The 16224-nt window shown below is 41.2% G+C and overlaps 1 protein-coding gene across 1 annotated transcript in view; it reads right to left on the bottom strand.

Moving 5' to 3' along the window:
* elk3 (ETS transcription factor ELK3) overlaps positions 1-16224 on the bottom strand; it is a 36833-nt gene that overhangs the window by 12193 nt on the left and 8416 nt on the right. The window contains exons 2-3 of the mRNA XM_061894274.1: positions 14322-14530; positions 8901-9749 (exon numbers count right to left, since the gene is read on the bottom strand). Coding sequence (XP_061750258.1) covers positions 8901-9749; positions 14322-14528 — 1056 coding nt within the window. The 5' untranslated portion in view covers positions 14529-14530. The remainder of the gene's footprint in view (positions 1-8900; positions 9750-14321; positions 14531-16224) is intronic.

The raw sequence follows: 16224 nt of genomic DNA, 5'->3' as shown, positions 1-16224 counted from the left end.
GCTATATAAATATAATTCACTTCAATTCACTTAATCAGAGCAAAGCATTTTTGGTAGAAAAAAAAAAAAGATGAAGTAAAATACAGCACTATGTCAGCAGTTTATGATTGATTAAATTGTATAACATCCATCCATCCATTTTCTACCGCTTATTCCCTTTTGGGGTCGCGGGGGGCGCTGGCGCCTATCTCAGCTACAATCGGGCGGAAGGCGGGGTACACCCTGGACAAGTCGCCACCTCATCGCAGGGAAATTGTATAACAGTGCAAAATATTGCTCATTTGTAGTGGTCTTTCTTGAACTATTTGGAAAAAAAAGATATAAAAATAAGTAAAAACTTGTTGAATAATAAACAAGTGATTAAATTATAAATAAAGATTTCTACACATACTGCGATGAGTTGGCGACTTGTCCAGGGTGTACCCCGCCTTCCGCCCGATTGTAGCTGAGACAGGCACCAGCGCCCACCGCGACCCCAAAGGGAATAAGCGGCAGGAAATGGATGGATATACTCCTTCCCCTCTTATCCACGCCCCCAACAACGCCCCGCCCCCAATCACGCCCCTCGCCGAACCTCCAACCACGCCCCCCACCTCCTGAAATCGGAGTTCTCAAGGTTGGCAAGTATGACCTCAACGGCGAAGTGGGCGAATGATGGTTGCATAGAAGCTCCACAACGGTCACAAAGGCGGAAGAAGGCTGCAGCAAGGATGATCCCCCCAATTGTCTTGGGCTCCATGCTGTTGGGCCCTGGACCCTCTCCTGAAGGCACGCCCACCAACAGGAGGACAATCAGAGTCATCGAGTGATTTATTTTTTTAATTTTTGGTACAAGCTTTAAGAAACGAGCATTTTGTACGCCGCTAAAAACAACAAATACGTTACGTAGTGCGTCACGTTGTGTTTTAATGCCGTACTGAGCATTTTGGGGGGCGGGGTTTATCTAAAAGGGCGGAGCCAGACATGTTGGGAATGAATTCATCTGCAGGATGCAAGACCATGTTTGTAGTTTATTCATGTGTACTATTATTGGAGGTTGGGCTTTAACATTAAATGGAAGAAAAAAAAGACTAAAAATGAAAAGTGGCTAATTTTCAAAATATTTACACAAAATTCCTTTTTTGGCATTTTATTCTATTTCTCCCACTTCAAATTGCTGCATTGAACGCATCATTCGGAACAGACATGCTGTCAAAACGACAACAATAAAGCAAGATGAGGGTTGTCTGCATTTACTTCCCATTTTGGCCACTATGATTAACTAAGAGGAGAATGAGGGCAGTGAGAAAACAAAAATAATTTTGAATATAATTACACAAAATTCCTTTTTGGCGTTTTTTTTTTCTTTTTCCCACTTCAAATCGCTGCATTGAACGCATCATTCGGAACAGACATGATGTCAAAGGACAACAATAAAGCAAGATGAGGGTTGTCTGCATTTACTTCCCATCTTGGCCACTATTATTAACTAAGAGGAGAATGAGGGCAGTGAGAAAATAGTTTTGAATATATTTACACAGAATTCCTTTTTGACTTTTAGGCGTGTTTTTCTTTTTCCCACTTCAAATCGCTGCTTTGAACGCATCATTCGAACCAGACATGATGCCAAAGGACAACAATGAAGAAATATGAGGGTTGTCTGCATTTATTTCCCATCTTGGCCACTAATATTAACTAAGAGGAGAATGAGGGCAGTGCAGAAAAAAAATAATTTGGAATATACTTACACAAAATTCCTTTTTGACAATTTCTTTTTTCTCCCACTTCAATTCGCTGCATTGAACGCATCATTCGGAACAGACATGCTGTCAAAGGACAACAGTAAAGAAAGATGAGGGTTGTCCTCATTTACTTCCCATTTTGGCCACTATTATTAACTAAGAGGAGAATGAGGGCAGTGAGAAAACTAAATAATTTTGAGTATATTTACACAAAATAACTTTTTGGCGTTTTTTTTTTCTTTTTCTCCCACTTCAATTCACTGCATTGAACGCATCATTCGGAACAGACATGCTGTCAAAGGACAACAATAAAGAAAGATGAGGGTTGTCTGCATTTACTTCCCATTTTGGCCACTATTATTAATTAAGAGGAGAATGAGGGCAGTGAGGAAACAAAATAATTTTGAATGTATTTACACAAAATAACTTTTTGGCGTTTTTTTTTTCTTTTTCTCCCACTTCAATTCACTGCATTGAACGCATCATTCGGAACAGACATGATGTCAAAGGACAACAATAAAGAAAGATGAGGGTTGTCTGCATTTACTTCCCATTTTGGCCACTATTATTAATTAAGAGGAGAATGAGGGCAGTGAGGAAACAAAATAATTTTGAATGTATTTACACAAAATTACTTTTTGGCGTTGTTTTTTTTCTTCTCCCACTTCAAATTGCTGCATTGAACGCATCATTCGGAACAGACATGCTGTCAAAGGACAACAATAAAGAAAGATGAGGGTTGTCTGCATTTACTTCCCATCTTGACCACTATTATTAACTAAGAGGAGAATGAGGGCAGTGAGAAACCAAAAATAATTTTTAATATAATTACACAAAATTCCTTTTTGCCGTTTTTTTTTTTCTTTTTCCCACTTCAAATTGCAGCATTGAACGCATCATTTGGACTGCTCCATGCTGTTAAACAACAACAATAAAGAAAGATGAGGTTTGTCTGCATTTACTTCCCATCTTGACCACTATTATTAACTAAGGGAGAATGAGGGCAGTGAGGAAATAAAATAATTTTTTATATATTCACAATAAATTCCTTTTTGACAATTTTTTTTTTCTCCCACTTCAAATCGCTGCATTGAACGCATCATTCGGAACAGACATAATGTCAAACGACAACAATAAAGCAAGATGAGGGTTGTCTGCATTTACTTCCCTTCTTGGCCACTATTATTAACCAAGAGGAGAATGAGGGCAGTGAGAAACCAAAAATATTTTTTAATATAATTACACAAAATTCCTTTTTGCCGTTTTTTTTTATTTTTCCCACTTCAAATTGCAGCATTGAACGCATCATTTGGACTGCAACACGCTGTCAAAGGACAACAATAAAGAAAGATGAGGGTTGTCTGCATTTACTTCCCATCTTGACCACTATTATTAACTAAGAGGAGAATGAGGGCAGTGAGAAAACTAAATAATTTTGAATATATTTACACAAAATTCCTTTTTGACCATTTCTTTTTTCTCCCACTTCAAATCGCTGCGTTGAACGCATCATTTGGAACAGACATGATGTCAAAGGACAACAATAAAGAAAGATGAGGGTTGTCTGCATTTACTTCCCATTTTGGCCACTATGATTAACTAAGAGGAGAATGAGGGCAGTGAGAAAACAAAAATAATTTTGAATATAATTACACAAAATTCCTTTTTGGCGTTTTTTTTTTCTTTTTCCCACTTCAAATCCATGCATTGAACGCATCATTCAGAACAGACATGATGTCAAAGGACAACAATAAAGAAAGATGAGGGTTGTCTGCATTTACTTCCCATCTTGACCACTATTATTAACTAAGAGGAGAATGAGGGCAGTGAGAAAACTAAATAATTTTGAATATATTTACACAAAATTCCTTTTTGACCATTTCTTTTTTCTCCCACTTCAAATCGCTGCGTTGAACGCATCATTTGGAACAGACATGATGTCAAAGGACAACAATAAAGAAAGATGAGGGTTGTCTGCATTTACTTCCCATTTTGGCCACTATGATTAACTAAGAGGAGAATGAGGGCAGTGAGAAAACAAAAATAATTTTGAATATAATTACACAAAATTCCTTTTTGGCGTTTTTCTTTTTCTTTTTCCCACTTCAAATTGCTGCAGTGAACGCATCATTTGGACTGCAACATGCTGTCAAAGGACAACAATAAAGAAAGATGAGGGTTGTCTGCATTTACTTCCCATCTTGGCCACTATTATTAACTAAGAGGAGAATGAGGGCAGTGATAAAACTAAATCATTTTAAATATATTTACAGAAAATTCATTTTTGGCGTTTTTTTTTTTCTTTTTCCCACTTCAAATCCATGCATTGAACGCATCATTCAGAACAGACATGATGTCAAAGGACAACAATAAAGGAAGATGAGGGTTGTCTGCATTTACTTCCCATCTTGACCACTATTATTAACTAAGGGAGTATGAGGGCAGTGCGGAAACAAAATATTTTTTTATATATTTACACAAAATTCCTTTTTGACAATTTCTTTTTTCTCCCACTTCAAATCGCTGCATTGAACGCATCATTCAGAACAGACATGCTGTCAAAGGACAACAATAAAGAAAGATGAGGGTTGTCTGCATTTACTTCCCATTTTGGCCACTATTATTAACTAAGAGGAGAATGAGGGCAGTGAGAAACCAAAAATAATTTTTAATATAATAACACAAAATTCCTTTTTGCCGTTTTTTTTTCTTTTTCCCACTTCAAATTGCAGCATTGAACGCATCATTCGGAACAGACATGCTGTCAAAGGACAACAATATAGAAAGATGAGGGTTGTCTGCATTTACTTCCCATCTTGACCACTATTATTAACTAAGAGGAGAATGAGGGCAGTGAGGAAACAAAATAATTTTGAATGTATTTACACAAAATTACTTTTTGGCGTTTTTTTTCTTTTTCTCCCACTTCAAATTGCTGCATTGAACGCATCATTCAGGACAGACATGCTGTCAAAGAACGACAATAAAGAAAGATGAGGGTTTTCTGCATTTATTTCCCATCTTGGCCACTGTTATTAACTAAGAGGAGAATGAGGGCAGTGAGAGTATTTCATAATAACCACGATTATCAGTATCACAACATTGTTTAATGTGCTCAAAAAGCACTGAAATAATTCAACCAAGTTTTATTTTAAGAAATTTTATCAAATAGACTTACAATCTACACTTGTTTTAGCTTCAAATAGCTATCTTTTTTGAGTTTGTAATTATGTTTATCTTCTTACGTTTTAATGTGTAAAGGTAAAAGTTTTTTTTTTTAATGAAAAACGGATATTGGGCGCTTCACTTCCGGTTTAGGTGGCGTGACGTCAGTTCACTTCCTGTTATTCCTTCGAGCATAGATCGTTTGTACCGCCTTGTAACTTCGATGTAAACGATTAAATAACAGTTGCGCAGACAATAATTAATAATAATGAAAATTAATACAAGTTTAGATTGGGGTATGTTGGTTCTTAATCAGGAGATACCTGAGAGTGTTTTATATTCATGCTAACTTTTAAGCTAACTAGCTTGCTTCTCCATTAAATGAGAACATTACATATTATCTTTAAAATGTTTTAATTATGTTTATCTTCTTACGTTTTAATGTGTAAAGGTAAAAGTGTTTTTTGTTTCTTTATATGGAAACACGGATATTGGGCGCATCACATCCGGTTTACGTGGCGTGACGTCAGTTCACTTCCTGTTATTCCTTCGAGCATAGATCGTTTGTACCGCCTTGTAACTTCGATGTAAACGATTAAATAACTTAGTTGCGCATACAATGATTAATAATAATGAAAATTATTATAAGTTTGGATTGGGGTATGTTGGTTCTTAATGAGGAGATACCTGAGAGTGTTTTATATTCATGCTAACTTTTAAGCTAACTAGCTTGCTTCTCCATTAAATGAGAACATTACATATAATCTTTTAAATGTGTTTAATTATGTTTATCTTCTTACGTTTTAGTGTGTAAAGGTAAAAGTGTTTTTTTATATGAAACACGGATATTGGGCGCTTCACTTCCGGTTTACGTGCCGTGACGTCAGTTCACTTCCTGTTATTCCTTGATTGATTGATTGATTGAAACTTTTATTAGTAGATTGCACAGTTCAGTACATATTCCGTACAATTGACCACTAAATGGTAACACCCGAATAAGTTTTTCAACTTGTTTAAGTCGGGGTCCACGTTAATCAATTCATGGTAAAGCATTGAGCATAGATCGATCGTACCGTCTTGTAGGTTCAATATAAACGATTAAATAACTTAGTTGCGCAGACAATGATTAATAAAAATAAATACAAATTTAGATTGGGGTATGTTGGTTTTTAATGGGGGAAGAACTGAAAGTCTCTTGTAGTCATGCTAACATTTAAAGGCCTACTGAAAGCCACTACTACCGACCACGCAGTCTGATAGTTTATATATCAATGATGAAATATTAACATTGCAACACATGCCAATACGGCCGGGTTAGTTAACTAAATTACAATTTTAAGTTTCCCGCTGAGTTTCTTGTTGAAAACGTCGCGGAATGATGACGCGTGTTTGTGACGTTTCGGGTTGGAGGGGACACACTAGCTCAGCACCAGTTACGGCTAAAAGTCGTCTCTTTTCATTGTGCAATTACACAGTAATTTGGACATTGTGTTGCTGAATCTTTTGCAATTTGTTCAATTAATAATGGAGACTATAAAAAACAATGCTGTTGGTGGAAAGCGGTGGATTGCAGCTGCCTTTAGCACCGAAACACAGCCGGTGTTTCTTTGTTGTGAAGCTTTAACACAGAGCGGTCAAGCGAACATGTTTCTCTACGTCAACCAACATGTTTTTGGATGGGAAAATTGTGATATATATATCATACCGGAGACATCAGTGGATTATTCGTCCTCCTGCAGTAGCTGTCAAAAAAGGCAGCTGTGAGCTTGGCTCTTCGGCTTCTCTCTGAGACACTGGCGTGTTCACCGCACCCATCCGACCTCGAGGTATGTCTTTACAATCTCACTAAAACACTATTAAAAGAATAAGCAGATAAGGGATCTTCCATAATTATTCTAGTAAATGTGTCTTAATTACATCTGAAACGCTCACACTCCAACAGTCACCCTGCCCCAAGTAGAGGAGTTCAAGTACCTAGGAGTCTTGTTCACGAGTGGGGGATGAGTGGATTGTGAGATCGACAGGCGGATCGGTGCGGCGTCTTCAGTAATGCGAACGTTGTATCGATCCGTTGTGGGGAAGAAGGAGCTGAGCCGGAAGGCAAAGCTCTCAATTTACCGATCGATCTACGTTCCCATCCTCACCTATGGTCATGAGCTTTGGGTCATGACCGAAAGGATAAGATCACGGGTACAAGCGGCCGAAATGAGTTTCCTCCGCCGGGTGGCGGGGCTCTCCCTTAGAGATAGGGTGAGAAGCTCTGCCATCCGGGAGGAACTCAAAGTAAAGCCGCTGCTCCTCCACATCGAGAGGAGCCAGATGAGGTGGTTCGGGCATCTGGTCAGGATGCCACCCGAACGCCTCCCTAGAGAGGTGTTTAGGGCACGTCCAGCCGGTAGGAGGCCACGGGGAAGACCCAGGACACGTTGGGAAGACTATGTCTCCCGGCTGGCCTGGGAACGCCTCGGGATCCCCCGGGAAGAGCTAGACGAAGAGGCTGGTGAGAGGGAAGTCTGGGCTTCCCTGCTTAGGCTGCTGCCCCCGCGACCCGACCTCGGATAAGCGGAAGATAATGGATGGATGGACGCTCACACTGCCGCTTTTTATTTTATTTTATTATTTTTTCTAGTCCTTCACTATCAATATCATCATCCACAAATCTTTCATCCTCGCTCAAATTAATGGGGAAATTATCGTTTTCTCAGTCCGAATAGCTCTTTTTGTTGGAGGCTCCCATTATAAACAATGTGAGGATCCCTCACACGGGTGACGTCATCGTCTGCTACTTCTGGTAAAGGCAAGGCTTTTTTATTAGCGACCAAAAGTTGCGGACTTTATCTTCGATGTTCTCTACTAAATCAGCAAAAATATGGCAATATCCCGAAATGATCAAGTATGACACATAGAATGGACCTGCTATCCCCGTTTAAATAAGAAAATCTCATTTCAGTAGGCCTTTAAGTTCCATTAAATGAGCAGTGTCATCGATCTGTGAGTTTATAAAAGTGTTAAACTTAAAATGCTAACTTACCGCGGTTTATCCTTAATATTGTTACATCCGGAGTGACCAATACTGAATATATTTCCCCGAAATTCCCTTAACTTTGAGCGTTTTTAGTTTTTCCCCGCTTTAAAAATGTTGCCGCAAAAAACGTGCTGCATTGAACGCATCATTTGGACTGCTCCATGCTGTCAAACGACATCAATTGAGGAAGGTGAGTGTTGTCTATTATTACTTCTAGTTATGGCCAATGGTTTTATACAAGATTGGAATGAAAAAATAAACCTAAACTGTGGAATATAACGGGCTTCACAGTGGCGGAGGGGTTAGTGCGTCTGCCTCACAATACGAAGTTCCTGCAGTCCTGGGTTCAAATCCAGGCTCGGGATCTTTCTGTGTGGAGTTTGCATGTTCTCCCCGTGAATGCGTGGGTTCCCTCCAGGTACTCCGGCTTCCTCCCACCTCCAAAGACATGCACCTGGGGATAGGTTGATTGGCAACACTAAATTGGCCCTAGTGTGTGAATGTGAGTGTGAATGTTGTCTGTCTATCTGTGTTGGCCCTGTGATGAGGTGGCGACTTGTCCAGGGTGTACCCTGCCTTCCGCCCGATTGTAGCTGAGATAGGCGCCAGCGCCCCCCACGACCCCGAAAGGGAATAAGCGGTAGAAAATGGATGGATGTGGAATATAACGCATTTAAAAATAATTAGCGTTACCTCTAATTATCGGGCGGTACAGCTCGGTTGGTAGAGCAGCCGTGCCAGCAACTTGAGGGTTGCAGGTTCGATCCCCGCTTCCGCCATCCTAGTCACTGCCGTTGTGTCCTTGGGCAAAACACTTTACCCAGCTGCTCCCAGTGCCACCCACGCTGGTTTAAATGTAACTTAGATATTGGGTTTCACTATGTAAAGCGCTTTGAGTCACTAGAGAAAAAGCGCTATATAAATATAAATCACTTCACTTCATGTGTGTCTCTCAGATAGTACCTGCTCAATTGTGAGTGTCCGCTCACCTGTGCGGTGAAGAAGGCGGGAGTGAGCGATCCAGACGGCAGCGCCGGACTGTTGAGGGCGATGGAGCCGATGTCGCTCCCCGCCAATAACAGGGAGGGGGCGGAGATCTCCAAAGCTTTGGGTTTTTTGCTTTTAGGCGGGAGTCCGTCTCCGTGGTTACTACAACTAGAAGAGGAGGAGCTGCTGCTGCTGCTGCTTCTTCCTCCACCGCCGCTGGTGCTGCTCCTCTTTTCAGGAGCATGGCGGGCTCGCTCCCTGTGCCCGGAGGAGAGGTTAAGGGGCTGGGCACCCTGCTCGGAGTCCTCCTCCTCCTCCTCCTCCTTCACCCGCTCCTCCTCCGACGCCTCTTCCTCCTCCTCGTCACCATGATGACGGGCGGCCGAGCTCCATCTTTGGCCCGCCTGCTTGTTCGGGGAGGCGGGGGAGCGAGGAGGCCGCACGGGCGCCCTGGTGGCGGCGATGTAGGCGTCAGTGGGCGAGCTCCCGTCGTTGGCTCCGAACCGGATGACGGAGCGCGGCTCCTCCTGGCGCTCGCCCCGCAGCGCCCGCAGCAGCTCGGGCTGGTTGTGGAGGGAGGCGATGCTGAAGGACGAGTACAGCCCCGAGCGGAGGTAGTCGTTTCGGTTCTGCTGCATCCCCAACGCTGCCAGCGTCCTCCTCTGCACCTCCTCCCCGTCTTCCTCCTCCTCTTCCTCCTCCACGTCCAGCTCGGGGGCCTCTCCTTCCTGCAGGGGGAACCTTCCGGAAGCCAAGCCCATCTCCACCATCTGGGGGTCCATCTTCAGGATCTCGGGGAAGGACACAAACTTGTAGACAAACTTCTGGCCGATCACCTTCTTGATGATGTTCTGTCAGGTAAAAAGACATGACTTTTACTCACATTATCTGCACAAACAAAATTTGAAATTTGGGAGAGATACGTAAGTAAAATTACAAATAAATGTTTAGGTTTTTTTTAAACGGGAAAAACTAGCCGGTGAGCGCTTTTCATTGAGGGAGGGGCCCACAGCAGCACTAATATTGCTCTTCTCAACCATACTTGCCAACCTCAAGACCTCTGGTTTTGGGAGGTAGGGGGCGTGGTTGGGGGTGGGGCGGGGGGCGTGGTTAAGAGGGGATTGATTGAAACTTATTAGTAGATTGCACAGTATATATTTTGTTGATTCCTTCAGGAAAATAATTAAGGTCAAGTGGTAGAAAATCAATAATTAATCTACTTGTTAATTTACTGTTAATATCTGTTTCCTTTCTCTTTTAACATGTTTTATCTACACTTCTGTTAAAATGTAATGATCACTTATTCTTCTGTTGTTTTGATGCTTTACATTAGTTTTGAAGGATACCACAAATGTATCTATCGATCTGATACCAAGTAGTTAAAGGATCATGCTTTGGTCATATTCAAAGTCCTCATGTGTCCAGGGACGTATTTTGTATAGTTTATAAACATTATATATATATACATATATATATATATATATATATATATATATATATATATATATATATATATATATATATATATATATATATGTATATATATATATATATATATATATATATATATATAAACATATATATATATATAAAAAATATACTTGCAGTGTGTATATTGTACATATTACATATTGTTATGAAGGTGTCTGTTACTACATTATATATATATATATATATATATATATATATATACAAACACCGTTTCCATATGACTTGGGAAATTGTGTTGGATGTAAATATAAACGGAATACAATTATTTGCAAATCCTTTTCAACCCATATTCAATTGAATGCACTACAAACTTATAAACCTTTTTTTTTTTTTACAAATAATAATTAACTTAGAATTTCATGGCTGCAACACGTGCCAAAGTAGTTGGGAAAGGGTATGTTCACCACTGTGTTACATCACCTTTTCTTTTAACAACACTCAATAAACGTTTGGGAACTGAGGAAACTAATTGTTGAATTCTTTACCATTCTTGCTTGACGTACAGCTTAAGTTGTTCAACAGTCCGGGGTCTTGTTGTCGTATTTTAGGCTTCATAATGCGCCACACATTTTCGATGGGAGACAGGTCTGGACTGCAGGCGGGCCAGGAGAGTACCCACATTCTTTTACTACAAAGCCACGCTGTTGTAACACGTGGCTGGGCATTGTTTTGCTGAAATAAGCAGGGGCGTCCATGATAACGTTGCTTGGATGACAACATATGTTGCTCCAAAACCTGTATGGACCATTCAGCATTAATGGTGCCTTCACATATGTGTAAGTTACCCATGTCTTGGGCACTAATACACCCCCATACCATAACTCTTTTGAACTTTGCGCCCAGAACAATCCGGATGGTTATTTTCCTCTTTGTTCCGGAGGACACCTCGTCCACAGTTTCCAAATATAATTTGAAATGTGGACTTGTCAGACCACAGAACACTTTTCCACTTTGCATCAGTGCATCTTAGATGAGCTCGGAAAGCCAGCAGCGTTTCTGGATGTCGTTGATAAATGGGTTTTGCTTTGCTTAGCAGAGTTTTAACTTGCACTTACAGATGTAGCGACCAACTGTAGTTACTGACAGTGGTTTTCTGTAGGGTTCCTGAGCCCATGTGGTGATATCCTTTACACACTGATGTCGGTTTTTGATGCAGTTCCGCCTGAGGGATCAAAGGTCCGTTACATCATCGCTTACGTGCAGTGATTTCTCCAGATTCTCTGAACTTTTTGATGATTTTACGGACCGTAGATGGTCAAATCCCTAAATTCCTTGCAATAGCTCGTTGAGAAATGTTGTTCTAAAACTGTTCGACAATTTGCTTACAAATTGGTGACCTTCGCCCCATCCTTGTTTGTGAATTACTTAGCATTTCATGGAAGCTGCTTTTATACCCAATCATGGCACCCACCTGTTCCCAATTAGCCTGCACACCTGGGGGATGTTCCATATAAGTGTTTGATGAGCATTCCTCAACTTTATCAGTATTTATTTCCACCTTTCCCAACTTCTTTGTCACGTGTTGCTGGCATCAAATTTTAAAGTTAATGATTATTTGCAAAAAAAAATGTTTATCAGTTTTAACATCAAATATGTTGTCTTTGTAACATATTCAACTTAATATGAGTTGGAAATGATTTGCAAAACATTGTATTCCGTTTATATTTACATCTAACATAATTTCCCAACTCATATGGAAACAGGGTTTGTATATATATATATATATATATGACTCCCATCAGCTGCATCTTGCAAGTGTTTTTATCACCTTAAAAATCCCCTAAAGAAAGATGTTTTCTTGTCACTCAAATATGTTTTCTTGTCACTCATAATGAAAGGCAAAATTCTGAAAAAATGTGCATTTCCCCTTTAACAGCATTCATGTAAGCACTCTTCATTGATTCACACATTAGTGATTGTGAATGCTCATCTCTAACAAGTGACGTTATTAATCTTTATTGTAATTCATGTGAACGTTTGTCTCAGCACCACAGTTCTTGGTGCTCCGTAGCATTATTCGTGCAAATGCTTGTTTCTCTATATCACAGCTTGAGGGCAAAATTCTTGTCTTTCAGCATTTTTGAGGCACAAAAGCATTGGTGTGTATGCTCGTATCTTAGCATTCACACACATCTGTTGACACCATGTTTCTTTTTGTTTTCCCGCAGCTTTGACGCATCACACTTTTTGATGTATTTGCGCTGCCTCTCAGCCTTTAAACTGTTGATGCAGACACATCTGAGCATTCTACGAAACCCAAAACCAGAGAAGTTGGCACTTTGTGTAAATGGTAAGTAAAAACAGAATACAATGATTTGCAAAGCCTTTTCAACTTATATTCAGTTGAATACCCTGCAAAGACAAGATATTTAATGTTGGAACTAGTAAACCTTTGTTATTTTTTTGCAAATATTAGCTCACTTGAAATTTGAGGCCTGTAACATGTTTCAAAAAAGCTGGCACATGTGACAAAAAAGACTGAGAAAGTTGAGAAAAGCTCATTAAACACTTATTTGGAACATCCCATAGGTGAACAGGCTATTTGGGAACAGGTGGGTGCCATGATTGGGTATAAAAGCAGCTTCCATGAAATGCTCAGTCATGCACAAAAAAGTACAGGGCGAGGGTCACCACTTTGTCAACAAATGCGTGAGCAAATTCTTTAAGAACAACATTTTTTCAACCAGCTATTGCAAGGAATTTAAGGATTTCACCATCTACGGTCCGTAATATCATCAAAAGGTTCAGAGAAATCTGGAGAAATAACTGTACGTAAGCAATGATATTACGAATATTCGATCCCTCAGGTGGTACTGAATCAAAAAGCGACATACGTGTCTAAAGGATATCACCACATGGGCTCAGGAACACTTTAGTTACTGACAGCGGTTTTCTGAAGTTGGTCGCTACATCTGTAAGTGCAAGTTAAAACTCAACTATGTAAAGCAAAAGCCATTTATCAACAACACCCAGAAACGCCGCCGGCTTCGCTGGGCTGGAGCTCATCTAAGATGGACTGATGCAAAGTGGAAAAGTGTCCTGTGGTCTGACGAGTCCACATTTCAAATTTTTTTTTGCAAACTTTAGACGTCGTGTCCTCCGGACCAAAGAGAAAAAGAACCATACCGTTTGTTCTAGGCGCAAAGTTGAAAAGCCAGCATCTGTGATGGTATGGAGGTGTATTAGTGCCGAAGGCATGGGTAACTTACACATCTGTGAAGGCACCATTAATGCGGAAAGGTACATACAGGTTTTGCAGCAACATACAGTATATTGCCATCCAAGCAACGTCATCATGGACGCCCCTGCTTATTTCAGCAAGACAAAGCCCTTCATAGTAAACGAGTGCGGGTACTAGACTGGCTTGCCTGTAGTCCAGACCTGTAAATGTGTGACACATTATGAAGCCTAAAATACCACAACGGAGACTGTTGAACAACTTAAGCTGTACATCAAGCAAGAATGGGAAATACTTCCACCTGAAAAGCTGTAAAAATGTGTCTCCTAGGTTCCCAAACGTTTACTGAGTGTTGTTAAAAAGAAAATGCCCCTGTGGCAACTTTTTTAAATTCTAAGTTAATGATTATTGGGAAAAAAAATGAAGTTTATCAGTATGAACATGAAATATCTTATCTTTGCAGTCCATTCAATTGAATACAAGTTGAAGAGGATTTGCAATAGTTGGTCTCAACATCACCGTACAAACATTTTTGATGGACGAGACAGGCTGTTGTGCATATTTGTTTTGCAGCCTCTCGTCTCTCAGCAGTCAGTTTCTGGACTACTGGAAATTTTGCATGGACCTGAATGGCGCTCCCCCCGCCAGGAAAGAGCAGAAACCCAGCCTTGCAACACTGCAGCGGCGTGGAAGACGCTAAGAGGAAGTGGCCCCAAAAGCAGAAGAAGAAGAAGAAGACGGTAGAAGTGAGTACCTTGTCGTAGTAGTAACGCAGGGCTCGGCTCAGCTTGTCGTAGTTCATGTTGGTCTTGTTCTTGCGCAGCCCCCACAATTTGGCCACCTCCTCCGACTTAAGGAGCTTGAACTCGCCGTCCGTGGACGTCCAGCAGATGAGGTGCTTGTGGCTCTGGTCCAGCAGCAGCTGCAGCAGGAACTGCCACAGGGTGATGGCGCTGTCCATCGCTGCAACGGCACACACAGTTCTTAGTCATGACCCCCGCCCCGATGTGTCCACATCGGACTCAATGTCGTGGCGAGGAGCGCGCAGGGGAGGGGCCTGTTTGAGCCGGACCATGTGCTGGGAGGACGATGAATAGAAGTGTGTGTGTGTGAGGAGGAGAGGAAAAACACACACGAGGAGAAACAACAGCTCAAGCCAGAAGTATGCTTGCGGTTCAACCTGGCCCACTCTCTCTCTCTCTCGCGCGCGCGCGCTCGCTCTCTCCACAGGAAGTGAAACGGGCGCGAGTTGTTCCTTTCATAGCGGAATGTGTGCACAGACTCGCTCGATGGATCGCTTCTGTTGGCGAGATGCGGAAAGTGTCGGCATCGCGGACGGGAAGCGGGGGTTTTATTTTTTTGTGGGTTTTTTTCCGCCTCCGCCGTTGTGCAAAATGGCCTCTCGAGCGACGTTCGAACCCAGAGCCGAGTCACTTTTTTTTTTCCATCGAAAAAAATCCAGAGAGAACTCGCAATTGTTAGATATGAATTCAAACCGTAACCAAGCGTGCATCAATACAGTTCTTGTCTCAAAATAGGTGTACTGTCACATCGCGCCGTGACTTTTTTAGTGATTTCCTTTGTGTAGTGTTTTAGTTTGTTGTTGATTGTCATGTACGGATGTACTTTGTGGACGCCGTCTGCTGCTCCACATGCTGTAAGTCTTTGCTGTCGTCCAGCATTCTGTTTTTGCATAGCCATCCCGAAGCTTCAAGGCCTTTTGTTTATTTTTAGTTTAACCGTTAGATACCTTTTTACCTGCACGCTGCCTCCCGCATGTTGTGATCACGACATCCCATGTTCCCGACATCCACAAAACAATTAGCTACCTGCTGCCACCTACTGACGTGGAAGAGTATAACACGGTTACTCTGCCGATCTCTAGACCAGTGTTTTTCAACCTTTTCTGAGCTGTGGCACTTTTTTCTTACATCCAAAAATTTAAGTCAGCAGCCGTAAAAAGTCAAGTCGTTCTCGCAATTGTTAAATATGAATTCAAACCATAACCAAGCGTGTATCACTACAGTTCATGTCTCAAAATAGGTGTACTGTCACATCACACCCTGACTTACTTTGAGTATTTTGGTGTTTTCCTGTGTGTGGTGTTTTAGTTTGTTGTTGATTGTCATGTATGGATGTACTTTGTGGACGCCGTCTGCTGCTCCACCCGCTGTAAGTCTTTGCTGTTGTCCAGCATTCTGTTTTTGTTCGCTTTGCAGTCAGTTCAGTTTTAGCTTTGTTTTGCATAGCCATCCTGAAGCTTCAGGGCCTTTTGTTTATTTTTAGTTTAAGCGTTAGATACCTTTTTACCTGCACGCTGCCTCCCGCATGTTGTGATCACGACAAACCATGTTCCCGACATCCACAAAGCAATTAGCTAACTGCTGCCACCTACTGACATGGAAGAGTATTACACAGTTACTCTGCCGATCTTTAGACCAGTGTTTTTCAACCTATTCTGAGCTGAGGCACATTTTTCTTACACCCAAAAATTTAAGTCAGCAGCCGTAAAAAGTCTAGTCGTTCTCGCAATTGTTAAATATGAATTCAAACTATAACCAAGCGTGTATCACTACAGTTCTTGTCTCAAAGTAGGTGTACTGTCACATCACGCCCTGACTTATTTTGAGTACTTTGTTGTTTTCCTGTGTGTAGTG

Source organism: Nerophis ophidion, linkage group LG03, assembly GCF_033978795.1.
Source record: "Nerophis ophidion isolate RoL-2023_Sa linkage group LG03, RoL_Noph_v1.0, whole genome shotgun sequence".
Taxonomy (NCBI): domain Eukaryota; kingdom Metazoa; phylum Chordata; class Actinopteri; order Syngnathiformes; family Syngnathidae; genus Nerophis; species Nerophis ophidion.
This window is presented reverse-complemented; position numbering and strand designations above follow the sequence as displayed.